The sequence below is a fragment of the Clinocottus analis genome, unplaced genomic scaffold (genome assembly GCF_023055335.1).
Source record: "Clinocottus analis isolate CAN_PGR_092001 unplaced genomic scaffold, fCliAna1.0.p SCAF_7, whole genome shotgun sequence".
NCBI lineage: Eukaryota > Metazoa > Chordata > Actinopteri > Perciformes > Cottidae > Clinocottus > Clinocottus analis.
In genome coordinates this window covers 6392790-6407207 of record NW_027176229.1, presented here as the reverse complement: position 1 = coordinate 6407207, position 14418 = coordinate 6392790, and the positions used below count along the sequence as shown (strand labels likewise).

General features: G+C 42.6%; 2 protein-coding genes across 2 annotated transcripts; both read right to left on the bottom strand.

The window, feature by feature from the left end:
• Nucleotides 1-276: 276 nt before the first annotated feature.
• On the bottom strand, nt 277-5803 carry LOC137779272 (UDP-glucuronosyltransferase 2A1-like). Its single transcript, XM_068566894.1, has 6 exons — nt 5080-5803; nt 4744-4892; nt 4455-4586; nt 3462-3549; nt 1257-1476; nt 277-893 (listed from the first exon to the last, which is right to left on the bottom strand). The coding sequence occupies exons 1-6, from the start codon at nt 5801-5803 to the stop codon at nt 602-604; spliced, it is 1605 nt and encodes a 534-aa protein (XP_068422995.1). The 3' UTR covers nt 277-601.
• Nucleotides 5804-10836: 5033 nt separating this feature from the next.
• Nucleotides 10837-13093, bottom strand: tal2 (T-cell acute lymphocytic leukemia 2). Its single transcript, XM_068566591.1, has 2 exons — nt 12918-13093; nt 10837-12057 (listed from the first exon to the last, which is right to left on the bottom strand). The coding sequence occupies exon 2, from the start codon at nt 12041-12043 to the stop codon at nt 11705-11707; it is 339 nt and encodes a 112-aa protein (XP_068422692.1). The 5' UTR covers nt 12044-12057; nt 12918-13093; the 3' UTR covers nt 10837-11704.
• Between the last annotated feature and the right edge of the window lie 1325 nt (nt 13094-14418).

Below are 14418 nucleotides of genomic sequence, written 5' to 3'. Positions count from 1 at the left end.
CAGACCCGGCTTTGGATTGAACATAATTAATTGTCAATAGTCTGCTGGTAAAATCATATTTAAAACTGTATTTAGGACGGCAGTGTGCAGTACAAGAGTATGCGGTAGCTACGTTACTGTGCATGTTCAAACAGCCTGTGACTCTGCGATGTACTCAGCTGTGTGATCACAAGTGGCTCCAAACCGGCCGGGGGCTGGTTAAGATTAGTGAACGAGCAGTCGGCAGTCAATTAATGGCCCTATCATAAAACCATTATTACATTGAACTGGCCCCTCTGGTCCCAGCTGGTTTCTGAAATCGGCTGCCTCAGTCGTCTTCCAAATACATTTTTAAAACAAGAGTTTACAGCCGGCAGCTCTGAGGCTGTACACGGAGTGAAAATGTCAGCAAACATGCTTACAAGAACAGTGTTGACATGCTGATGTTTAGCAGGTATGACGCTATGTTTCTATTAAATTGATAATACTTGTGTTTTCTCAAGACACAAACTGCAATCCAGGGGTTTGTGGTTACTTTACATGATTAGGTCAAGTAAGACAGTAAGACTAGTGAGTTGTTGGTATGTTCACCCATCAGTTTTTACCAACTATGTTCAGTCAGTTACTCAGTCTTCCTCTTTCTCTGCGTCTTTCCCTTTCCACCACAGCACCTCCGGAAGCAGAAACTGCAGGTCTTGATGAAGAAGAGTACGAGGATCACAACAATAGTGAGGAGGAAGGCCAGGACATCCAGGCCGTGATACTGGTACCAGGTGAGCTCGTGGGCTTGAACCCTCAGGTGCTGGGCGCCTTTGTTTCTCATGGTGAACTCGATCCAGAATACCGCCTCGTCACGCGGACTCATGGGTCTGTCGTGGTGGATACTGGACAGCCACAAGGCGTTGTCCTTGTACCTATGAGCACGGACGTATAGAAGAGGGGAGGATGAATAGGCAATATGTATTCCATGTATCTTGAATTTTCATAAGCGTGTTTTTGTGCCTTACCAAGAATGGGAATACCTTTTTATTTAATTTAAGAAAAAAACTCATGTATTATAAAACTTACAAAATCTTACAGAAAAACCATTGTACAAGGAGAAAAGTCACTCCTGTGGTTTTGCAATTTCTTTGTGAGATTGAAACTCATATGGAATTTCATCATTTATAGCATGTCTTCAAACGCTTGCTTATCATTAATGTGAGCTTTCCAAGAAGGCAGTTGTTTTTCATTGCCTTTTTGACACCCTACGAATGAAAATCAGAAAATTAACTTACGATTTCTCATTGACGACGGTATTGACTGCATCTCTGAGCTCCTCAGTCTTCATGAAGTTAAAGTTGACAGAAACTGCGGCTCCCTTCACCCCAACATGCATCAGGTTTTCTGGCTGGTCAGCGAACATGGGGATGCCCACCATGGGAACACCGTGGTAGATGGCCTCATAGATCCCATTTGCGCCACCATGGGTGATAAAGGCTCTGGTTTTGGGGTGACCTGGTATCAAAAATCATAAAAAATGCACTAATTTATTCAGTTAAAATTGTTTGATAAAGCACATCTTTTTTATTTCTGAACCATAAAATGCAGGTGACAATGCACACCCTTGAGTCGTATCTATTCAATTTAAAGAAAAAGTTGTATTTTCTAAACAAGCCACGGCAGTTTATTAGCCGGTGTTGCTGCTGCTATTGCCCGCTACCCGCGTCGGGTGTCGAGTCGGGGCTGATCCCGCGACCTTCAGTGGTTGTCGAGGAGCTAGCTGTCGTGTTTTTTAAAATCACATGAGACGTGAGAACAAACTTCAACAAAACTTCAACAAAATTTCAAAACTTCAACAAAATCTTAACTGTAACTCCTTTATTCCTCGGTCGCCATGCTCTGACCTCCCGATGCAGGCAGGCAGGTATTTTTTGGGGACCTGTTTCGGCATTACAGTACGAGCATATGAGAACGCACTTCGAAATAAGAGCACACTTTTGATGAAGGCAATTTAGAAAATTACCCCTAGTTATAAACTATTTCCCTCTCATATTGTTAGTAGACCACCTCAAGATGTCACTCAGAAACAATCAAGACATTCTCATGTTTAGTTACAAAATAAAAGGCCTTTGAAGTCTCCTTCATGAGCTGACTTCCAATCAATCTAAGGCAACTTATGTCTAATGCCGCATTGATATTCAAGCCGCACGGATCAAAGTTGAGGAAAGAAAAAGAAAAAGTAGCATCTCATAACCCAAATTTCACGGTACTATAAACATGTACTGAACGTTGGCAAAGGATTGTGATTGGATTGTGGCTCGATCAGATCCCATTAAGATTCTGGAAAAAACTCCAGAATGCATAGATTACACACACAAGACTCTACCTCAGGGATCTGTGCTTTTAGTTCACCACTTTGACACTGTGTCCTTGTTGGGCCGAGTCAGGCCTAATCTTGGACCCCATCGGCTATTGGTCTGAAAACAGTTTAGCATCTGAGAGCAACTGCAATTATTTTGGGGTTCCTGTTTAGCGACCGGATATCCAGGCCGAAACCTCCTTTTCCGTGCTTGGTCATTGTTTACTGTAAGATAAGCAACTTGAGATACGAGAGAGTGGAGTTTGAGTTGCACTGCAACGCCTTACGATCTGATTGTTTTACAAGTTAATTGTGAGATAATAAAAGGCTAGAGCGCTGGCAGGCCATAGCCGATGGATTCTGGGATTGCTCTTTGGCCAATGCTTTCCACCTCATGAGCTCTCCAAACTCACTGTTTACCTGCATTTAATCAAAGCCCACTCAAATGGGATTGTTCAATTTTCTTCAGACTACAAACGGAAACCAGAATGTTTCCAGTCCCAAAATCTTGACCCGTAGCCAACTCTGCACTTACATGCAGATACCTTAACGTAGATTAAAACGAGCATACATTGTGTCCCAATTACATACAATTTATCCTATCAACTGTAAGGTTTTTGGTATGATTTATATTCATACTTAAAGTGAGAGGAAATATTCTAAAAAACAAGAGTACCTCTAACTGTTGAGGGATACTAATGTTCCATGATGTAATTAACAAAGGAAATAAAGGAAACTTTCACAGTATGAAAAACTAATTATGGATATTGATGACATAGCTGGGCATGCAGCAGAAAACAAATAACAGTTGAATAACTTTAACTTGACAGTTGCATTATAGTTTGTGTAACATATAAGGCCTCAAGTTGTTTCCTGTTGGTTTTAAAACGACTTGGTATGTTCATTTTTAATTTTGTGTATTAACTTCAAACATGGTAAACTACCAAGATAAATCCATGATGCATCCTGTTAATATGTTGTATGGAACAGGGACACGGCTTTATTGTCGGGACCTGCTTGCATAGTTAACTTTTCATTGGATAAATACCAGCTTGTAATTGCTTATGATTGGAAAATCCCTCGTCTCTGAAGTGACGTGCCAAAGAATATCCTCACTGTGTTTTGTAAAAGCTGTGCTTACCTAGGAGGTCATTCTGAGGGATCCAGTTGTATAATCTGGTGTTGGCACCCAGAGTTGCTGGTTTTTCTCCTTTGTATCTCCACAGCACCTATAAACAAAAGACTCATAATAACACAATGCTAATTATATTTCATAACGTACTGCAGTACTTTAATAATGCATGCTAAATTAAGGGCAAAAGTAACTGCATTTTACAACAAAACTTTACGACTTCACGTTGTGTCTTTGGTGATTAACTTGTGATGTTCAGTAAGTTATTTAATGTGATTATGTTCCATTATTTATTTAAACCTAATCTCTTCTCCCAGTCCTACGCCCTGTCGTACTATCTTGATTCAAATAAAAAAAAATTGCTGTGTCACCATAACTTGAAATTTGATTTGATTTGTTTTAATTGTCATATAATATTAATTGTTGTACATATTTATTTGTTAAATGTAACCCCCGCATTTAGTTTAACCCCTGTATTTTACTAGCAGTGGCCTGCTGTAAAGTCCCAGTGAGCAACTTGGTTCAGTGTCTCAAGAACACACACGGTGATTGAACACCACCGTGGTATGAAAATCAATGTCAGACCTGAAAACAGCATGTTTGGCGAGAAATCCATCAGTTAACATTTGGGCAGTGGGCAGGTTGGCCCAACACATCCTGTTAGGAAGTATTTTTTTTAACTGCCCTTGGTGGACATGTCACATGTCGCCTCATTAGGGAAATATAGCAGAAGATAACGTCGCACACTCTGACATAACAGCTCAACAACTCTGTTTTTCCCCAGTTTGACTGAATCTTATCCGCCCAATGAAAACACCAGTGTATTTTGTTGCTGTTGTGTCCATTCCTCTTGACGCAAAGGATACATCACAGGAGTGCACTACTGTTTTTGATTATTTTTTTGTGTAGCATGAAAGGGACAATAACTGCATTTCTTTGTACAACCATGTGTTGTACAATGACAATACATTTATCTTGAACAAATAGAGATTGCCCTCTGACCTTTTGTGGGATCTGAGCGAGGGCTGAGGCTATCATGTTTGCCTTCTCTGTTGTGATGTTGTTGATGAGTGATCCCAAAGTGAAGACCACAATGCCAGCGTCTCCAGAACTCTGCACAAACTCCTCCATATCCTGCAAGAATAACATTGTCCCAATGCAGACAAACCAGCATGTACTTGTCTCCCTTTTTATGTTTATTTATTTTGGTTCATTCTCTTCATTGTTTAAGTTAGGAATGCTGTTGAGGTGGTGTGATGACATATGCCTGTGATGGGAGAGACAGCCCTACCTCTGGTAGCGGTTTAGCAGGTCTGCAGTGGATCCCACCAACAAATTTGAAGTTAGGAAGGAAAGGACGAGGGAAATCAAAATCCCAGTAGGTTCGCATTAACCAGATATCTGCTCTACCCATCAACTCACAGGCACTGGTGGGTGTTCCTGTCATGAAACAAACGTACTGGATGACAGCCGCCCATTGAGAAGTATACACATTATTTTCATTCTGTATTTGCTTAAAATAAGTGTGGACAAAGGTGGCTGGATTTAAACACATTGCAATTAATCTAATAATCATTAGACTTTATACAGTCCTTTAAAAATGGGTTGCAACATAGTTATTACTGACCTTTGACTTCAGAGTAATATTTATCGAGTACGTTCCAAAAAATGTTTTCTAACAGGACGTCCTGCAATGCATAGAAGAGGAAGTTCCACACTCTCTCAGAGAAGTCCATCTTGTCAGTCAGTTTGCTCATAGCCCCGGGGACAAAGGACGGAGGAGCAGGGAGCTGACCACACTTTCTCTCCCAGTTATTGGCAAAGGAAAACCGCAGGGAGAAGACCAGGGGGATGCCCAAAATATCTGCCAATAAGTCGCTGCCGGGATAGACGGGATCAGCCAGGAGAAGGTCATAGTTTCCCTCCTTCAGCTTCTTCATGACGGATTCTGATTTCACCACGCCGTCCAAATACGTCAAAGAATGCTTCAAGTTCACCTTCATAATATCCATGAATTTGATGTACATCTGCATGTAGCTCATATGATCGATCTCATAAATGGAGAATTGAAGGAAGTCTTTCATGAACTTCTCCATGCTCTCCATTGAGAACGAGACGTTGAAGGGTTGGTAGCCGAAGCGAGAAGGCTCACTGGTGTTCATGAACATCGACGTGCTCGGGACCAGAACCGTCACCTGGTGCCCCCTGTCGATCAGCGTCTCCAGCACAGGCTTCATGTTGATCCAGTGGCTGCCTTCAGTGTACCACACCAAAATGTTTCCTCCATTTGCGCTCGGCGGCGCACAAATTAGCAGCAGGACACAAACGGAGAGGTGCTGCCACGGCTTCATCGTGCTCGTTTGAAAGCTTGCTGTGCTCCCAAGCTTTCCTTTACAAGCTGCTCCTGGAAAAATAATCATTGACTAAACAAAGCTGAACTCTGGCTCATATCTCTTCTTTGTCCTGCATTGACCCGTTGTAAAACACGCGCACACACACACACACACAATGGTTAACTGTCGAGGGGTAATGGCTGTAAATAAAGTTAACTATCAGGATTTAAAGAAACAAAGTCTCTAACCTAAATCCTAGTTGTTAGCTGTGGAGAGATTTAGAGCAGTAACTGACTGATAAAGGTTTCAGCTATGTCTGCTATGTTGGCCGGGGGTGTGGTTAGGCTCAGCTGCAGAGGGGAGAGGGCAGGGGAGGGACCTATTTGTCCACAGGTGAAGCTGTTTGTGTCTGGTCCCTGTGTGAAGCTCAGTATGGACGGAGGAAGGAGGAGAGCAGAGGCACAGTCTGTCAACGTGTGCATGTCACAATAAAACCAGTTACCACTGATCTCAAGTATGCTGGTGTCATTGGTGCTGGGGGGAACCCGGGGAAGTAGCAGGATCTTGTTACAGTGGGCTTGGACACACTGGAGTAATTTGTGTGCGTGTGTGTGCATGTGGGGGCTTGAATCTGAAGAATTTCCGTGCATACAAAGTGTGGGAGTGGGAGTGAAACCAATGATGTGCTTGTTTAAAGGCACATGTCAAAAGCAGTTTGTACAGCTTATTTAATTATTCCATAGTGTGGTGGCTCAGGGTATCGCACTGCAGTATTGAATATGTTGACCTGAATATTTGGTTCACATGCCCATGGTGCACTTAAGGATGACTCATGACTTTAACAGGTTGGCACAAGTTCTTTTTGTACAGATATTTTGTTCTCAGACAATTTATCCTAATAACTTTTCCTCTGGCGCCAGCATGAATGTGCCTTGTGTGGTTTTAGGTTCAATCATAGTCACAGAAATGAGGAAAAAAGTTTTTAAAAAACTCAAACGCTTCTCGATCATCATCCACAGGTCTGATTGAATCAATTTAAACGGCTTAAGTACTCTAAACCCTTGTGAGAAGAGAAACCATTAACTAATATTTTCAAAAAAGATCATTATATTTTAATATTTACGTAATCCGATTATGCCTTTTCACTATTTCCCTAATTAAGTACCCGCCATTTTGCTCAAAGTACCGCGGTTGTAACCGTAGAGGCTGTGCGTATCTAGCAGTAGTAGTGTGATCAATATGTGATCAATATTGAAGTCTCAAGCTGCGAAGAAGTTACCGTTGTTTTTCTCAGCGTTTTGCTTCCGCGTTTCAAGGTCCTGCGATCTCATTGGCCCTCAGACTCATCTGAAAGCGCTCAGATTACACCGCTGAAGGAGACAGTTTAAACACATGTACTTCATGGTGTGACCAAGATGCAGCTCGTCGTTCGTCTATTTATGAAAAGAAAGAAACTTTGAAAAGGGGTCAGTGCTTGTGTTTGTTGTGATTATTATTGCAGATTTGGATGCGTTAGGCCTAACTCTTCTGAAGAAGCAGTACTACTCTGTGGCATGATGGGAAGGCACCAAAGATACAATTAAAAAAAAACAAACTCAGGGAGCGATTGAGGAGTCATTTTTTTAATCGGACTCTTGACTTTTGATCAAATGAATGCAGAAAATAATTAATTAAATGATTGTTATTATTTTTATTTAATAGCAAGAAGTTGCAGATTCTTTAACAATCAAGTAAAATAGGGTCTGTTATTCATATCAAGGTCATATGAGCTGTAGAACACCAAGGGCTGACGGGGTTAAATGTCTCTCCAACTATCCGATGTCTGGATCCACCTCAGGATGAGTCGTGAGAAGATTGCCGATCCCATCATTTGGTCAATTTTTTTTAATGTCTCTTGCAAATTACCTGCAGAACTAAGTGCATTCCCATCAGCCTCTGCTGCCCTTTGTGTTGGTGCAAGTGTTAGCATGCTAACATTTTGAGCATGACCATTCTACCTGCTAAACATACGCATGTGTCATTGTTAGCATTGAGCTCAAATTGGACTCTTGTTTTAGAGGCGTATCGAGCAGTCGAATGAGGCAGCTGATTTCAGATATCGGCTGGGGCCAGAGGGGTCAGCTCGGTGTGAATGTTATGTAGGCGGGGGTTGTCGACTACGCCTTTAGGAATCAGTGATGTTGAGGGTGTGCTGTTCTTGGGAAATGTCACATGCGCCTGTTTGGCCGTCTAAATCTTAACTCTGGGCACTTTGGCCCCCTCATTAACATTGTAGATTCCTTTTGACACTGGATTCAGGAGCGTCTGGGAAAAACAATAAGCATTTGAATATTGAATTCAATGCCCTGTTGAGGGAGTCAGTGGCCATTCAGAGTGTGTAAGTGTATACTGTTTCGTCCTCAGACCTCCCCTGGTGGTTCAGAGGACGTGTGAGGGAAGCTAATGATGGGTATATCATGGTGTTGCATACGATCGCAGAACCGCTCAGTCTAAAATGTTGAATTCCAGATGAAATTAAATAAATGCACAATCTACGCTTCAGTCAGTGCATTCCTGCTGCTTCCTCTCCTTCTGTCCTCCCTCGCGGTGTCTCTCCACCACAGGGTAAGGGTTACAGAGCATTGCTTTTTGAAGTAGATATTTGCATAATCAGATTAGGATGCGTGATTGTCAGTGGGCTCCCCCCCATCAGAGGGTGCTCCAGAAGAGAGAGGGTGCTGTCCAGCCCAACAATGGGTGAGTCCCCTCCTCTCTCACCCTCCAACAAGCCTGCACCTGCATCCCACCCACCCACCCGGGCTGCAGGTCGGCAGCGGCTGCGAGTCCACGCTTGGACTTACAGCCGTGGATGGGTGGGTAAGAGGAATAGAGAGAGAGAGAGAGAAGGGAAGAAGGAGGGGGTCTGAGTGCACGAAGGGAGTGGGAGGGCAGGGGTTGAGCTGAGATATTTAAACATGCAGAGTGTGAATTGGCTTTAAGGGGATAAAGAGCTCAGGGCCTATCGGTTGGCACCCAACTCCAGAAATTCTTTTTCATGGGCGCCTCAGCCGGGAGAGCGAGGGGCTGCCTGCACTGATCTGGTCCATTGTGATAACAGATTCAGACAGTGTGCTAGACGCTGATAAGGAAATGTGCTCTCAATAGACGATTACCCTCATACTTGGGAGAGAATAGTCATTCAGGCAAATATACTTGGTGGAGGGAATGAGAAGCGTACAGATTTGTTATTATTTTCAATGCAAGGTTTCATAATTCTGCTCAAAAATTGAGGTCAGAGTAATGCTCACATTGTCATTGGGCGGTTGCTGTAAATAAGGGTGTATCAGCAAAATGCATTTCACAACCTGATAGCGTGAGCGCAAAAGCAAACGTGCCTTTCAATCCAGTTTCAAATGATTACTGAATAATTGAACATTAGTTTTTAAATGCACCAAAACATTCAACGTACAAAGAAGTAAACATGTTTTATTATTACCTCTTGTGTTACCAGGAAGTACAGCTATTAATAACAGTATTTTTTTTCATTTTTTTTTTCAGTTCACCATGAAATTGCTCAATTCACTGTGAAATTGCACAAGAGGTAAATCTCTCCCAAATTCATGCTTGGGGAGAGGCAGACGGCTCCGTACAGTTGTTTTCACTCTCCCAGTTCAATATGATTTATTTAGCATTTATGTCTGCAGGATTACAATGAGTCACCTGTCAGTTCCCACAGGCCTCCAGTCAGTATGTCCAGCTGCCCTCTGCTCCGTTTACACACCATTAGCCGGAGTTTAACAGCCGGAGTGAAAGCGCCCCGAACCAACGCCGTGTTTACTCTTCAGCTCAGTTAGTTGCAGCCTTTGGCCTGAAAACGGGGCACATTTTCCTCCCGTCACAATTGGCATGTAAATGTCTGACCTCGGTTAAAATGACAAACAAGGAGATTGTTGCAAACAAAACTGTGGATATTGGAATGAGAATTGCTTGAACATATAATCAGTTTGCTGATTGACAGAAGACTGTTTTGATGATCGATGTGGTGCTTATGTAATGATGAATGATGTTCTGAGAGCAGTTGCTTTTTCGTTTTATTTTAGGAGAAACAGAACATTATTTTTTAATTTGGATAGCTGGTACAACAAAACAGTCAAATTAAAGATGCAACTTTGTACTCTATATTGTTTTACTGTTTTCTAAATTTGCTGACTAATCAATTAATCGGTTAACTTAAAAAAAGATTAATAAATCAACAATGAAAATCTTCAGTTGTAGCCCTAATTGCAACTGTAGCTCATTTTCATCCATTTTCCTTAAAATACTTTGATGGCTCTTCCCATAAAAAACATTCATCTAACTGCATAGTCATATTCTGAATTGATATGTTGGCATTTAAAGTATAATTGGGAATGAATTTGTGATTTCTGCTTGTTTTCAAGTAATATTCCTGCCCTTTTTACTAAATAGTCATGACTTCAGTGCTGTTAAATACCGCGTGTATCAACAAAGTGACATTTTTCTTTAGAGCGCTCCATCTGCACGCTGGTCAACTGGCCGGTGTTTGACTCCAGAGTGACCTCTCCGGTCCTCGGGGTCACAAGTTAAGCTTTCACTTTCACTGCTCTTCTCACAGACCGGTGGTCAGTGGACGGAGAGCAGAGGTCAGCTTTGTGTCCACACCGTCATCACAGGACTTGTGGACAAATGTTTATGGGCTTATTGAGCACGGACAAAAGGCAGCAGCTCTGCTCTTAACTTCACATCAGCTTGATTTACACCGTGTGAAATAATTACATCAGCCAGCTCCAATTTCACACTGCATGCTAACTGAGGATATTTCCCAAGGATTTGAGTTATGTTTTTTCCCCGCAGACATTCAAATCTTCATTTCTTACACTGCATGTTCAAAACGGGCTCACATTTAGCAAATAGCTTGCAGTCTACTCTAATGTTTCCTGCTGTAAATATCCCGACTGATTTGAGTGACCCCGTGTCATTAAGAAGATTCAGAAAGTGTTCTATTATCAAATAATTTATTAAATAAATAGTTCAAATAAATAACATACTGTATATTCACAAGCACACCAAAATAAGTTACAAAAGAGGTATCAGAAGATAATCAGCACACTCTTCACAGTAGACAATCAATTCATAATCTTTGGCTATATGACATGCGTATTTTACAAAAACTCAAACACATTAAAATGAGAAGATATTTGTGGTGGAGCATGTAAATACTGAGAGAGGATTGTCAGTTTAGCCAAAATTCCTGAACCCAATCCCAAGAATCACACATCTGGAGTCAACCAATACTGAAGGTTGCTGTGTTAAACGTCTCTCACAGAACTGATTCTTCTGGCGTCAGATAACCTTGGTAAATGAAAATAAAGGTCAGATTTTGTCTTCTCGAGAAATGAAAAACAGCATGTCGATTTCAGAAAAAGAAAAATAGGGTTCTCGGCTATTTTGAGACAATTGCAGTCTGGAGAATTGGCTGAGCCATTATCTATTCAAATGCTGAATCTATTGCTTGAAATGAGAAATGCCTTAATCCCCTCCATTTTCCTCATCGGCAAAACACCCTGTCATTGCAGAACTCAATTAGTTCCAGGCTGGCCGGCGACAAGGAATATTAACATGAAGACATGAAGGGAATATTGTACATCCAGGTTTTTACACATCCATTCCATGCAGAATACAAATTAAATTTCACCCGCAAATCATATTTCAACACTGATCAGCAGGCCGTGCCCACATTTTCAGCCACGTTTGGGGTCCACAAATATCACACAATATTGCATCTTCTGCATTGAAACAAGCTGAATGCAGCGAGAGGGGGGGAGGGGGGGGGGAAAGAGTCCCGAGGAAGGACGTGATCAGTTTTTTTTAAACCCAGGAAAAGGGTCCAAAGGTCCACTCGTGAGTCTTCTCCTGGTGGTTCTACCAGGCCTCGGAGCTGTCGCAGCTGGATCCAGGTGACGGGACTTCCGTGTCGCTGGTCAGGGCCCAGGCGTGTGGAGGGGAGTGCAGTTGCTCCATGTTTCCCCTGAGAAAGGTGAGCAGAGCGGTGGGGGAGTGGCTGGCCGGCTGACCGGTCTGGCTCTCCAGCAGCTGCACCAGGAAGTTGATGTAGCGCATGGCCAGACGCAGGATCTCGTTCTTGCTCAGCTTCTTCTCCGGAGGGTGAGTGGGGATGAGCTTGCGCAGCTCGGCGAAGGCCGTGTTGACGTTGTGCTGGCGCCAGCGCTCCCTCGTGTTGGTGAACACCTTTCTGGTCATGGTGCCGAGGAGAGCTGCAACGAGCAGTCCATTTGGTGATTAGTCGATTGACAGAAAGTGAATATTTTGATATTTGGATCATGGTTTTGGGAGGATTGCATGCTTGTATTTCTCATACGTGAATATCTTTTGGTTTTGGATACATTTTGGACTAAAGACGTCACCTTTGTCAAGAGTTAATACTGTATGTCATGAGGAAAACGGGCCACATTAGTGTATGATTTAATTTTTTGGGATAGAAAATACTGATATTGAGGTTATTTAAAAAATCCTAAAATACATATTTACCAGTATTTATTTTATGAAAAATACAACCCTCACATTTCTCCTCTTTTTGGGATGAATTGACATATTCCAAAGGTTGTTTGGCTTTTACCAGGCTTTCACTGTAAATATAGATTTGGGGAATGCTTTTACTCCCCCTGCAGTATCCGTCATTAAAAAGCAGCATATCAACTTTGAATGGATTTAATGATAGGTGATAAAAACAAAACACTATAATGTAACTCTGTGGGCACCCAAAGGTGTATGAACAGATAATTAATGACAATAAAGTGAAACACGTGTTTTAATGAGGCTCTGTTAGCTCATTATAGTGCATTATAAACCATTTATTAAATGTTAACTTCAACCACCCTGTTTAGAATTGTGGAGCATGATAAGTGTTACCAAATTTAAATTCAAAATATTTTCTGGTTAAATAAAAGCTATTCTGCAACAAAACTAAATCTAAAATTATCATTAAAAAACAGACAATTTGATCTACCACTGAATGTAAGTCTGGTATAAATGCACATGCGTGTATTACACCGTTGTTGATGAACACATTGCCCAAAGAGGGAATAATTGCTTCAATATACCACAAACGTCTCACCTGTATGTGTGTAGAAATGTGCAGAAATCTCAGTTGCAGAGTCGTCCTCTGCAGATCATCGGTGTCCAGGAGTCCGCTGTCAATGTCCACTCACATGTGTCTTCTCATGCTCGCTGAGGGATCCTTATGAGCGAGAGGGAAGGAGAGAGTAAAGGAGAGAGAGAGAGGAGGAGGGAGGGAGGGATGGGGTAAGACTGCCGCATGCTCGCATCCCACATTTTATAGCAGGGTGAACCCTATTGTGTGACGTGTGCTGTCGCGGAGCCTCTGTTGCATTGTGTGTGTGTGTGTGTGTGTGTGTGTGTGTGTGTGTGTGTGTGTGTGTGTGTGTGTGTGTGTGTGTGTGTGTGTGTGTGTGTGTGTGTGTGTGTGTGTGTGTGTGTGTGTGTGTGTGTGTGAGTGAACTGAGCAGTTATTGTTAAAACACACTCCCTCCTCCCTTTCTATCATCTAGAACCAATGGAGGTGACTTTATGATTATATTGTTCATAGGTCATCACTTTAAATGATTTTCATGGGTATTTCTGTGCAACATTTGACAGGATTCTGGGTATTTTTTCCCCCCTCAACAGCCTTTTAAGTGACTATTTGTCGCTGCTTTTATGATTCATTGCTCATTTAATCCTTGAAGGTTCGCACTAAAGGTGATAAATACATTCCCATTGAAGGGAAACTGAGACGTTCATCTCTCTGATCCCTCTCTTACTGCTCTGGACACTTGTTCCTTTCTGTTTCTCTGACATTAGGCATGGACAACCCACCATCCCCTGCGCCGTGGAAAAGACCTTGATATCACTGCCTGCTCTGCTTTTGAATTCAGGCTGATTGGCCCACAAAAGGTAAAAATACCATATCCAGATTGACAGTTGAACAATATGTGTTTTGTCATGACTATGGTAATCTTGTTGAGCCATTCCAAGGGGCCACACATAAATTACGGCGCCCTGACTCACCTCTCTCAAACCACTCCCCTCTCTCTCTCTCTCACTCACACACACACACACACTCCCCCTTATTCTGCCTCCCACTTTCAACCTCCGTTCAGATATATTAAAAAAAAAAAACAAGTCTAGTTTAACCAATTGTCACTGTTCCTTTTACACCCTTCAAGTGTTGTTTCAAAGACGCAGCCTTCCATAAAAGTCTCTGTGTGGAGTAGGAATTTACATAATCCGATTAGGGGCCGGGATTAGCTCCGAGCCTGGAGAACAGGCCCGATGGGGGCCGTTTTTCTGAATCGGCCATTCATGGGCCCTGCTGCACGTCCGTGAGGCTGCACCTGCAGGCCAGGCGCCGCCGCTCTCGGGCTGCGTCCAGCCTCCACTGCGGGCTGAAGGTCTGCAGACGCACTCAGCTGACTACTTTGACCAGTTGGTTAACTTTCATCTCACCGAGCAGGCCAGGTGAAGCTTGGACCCGATTCGTTGTAATTTATCTGTCGTGCTGGTCGGGGCTGCAGGCAGAATGAGCGTGACGAGCGATGACGCTACTCCTGGAATAA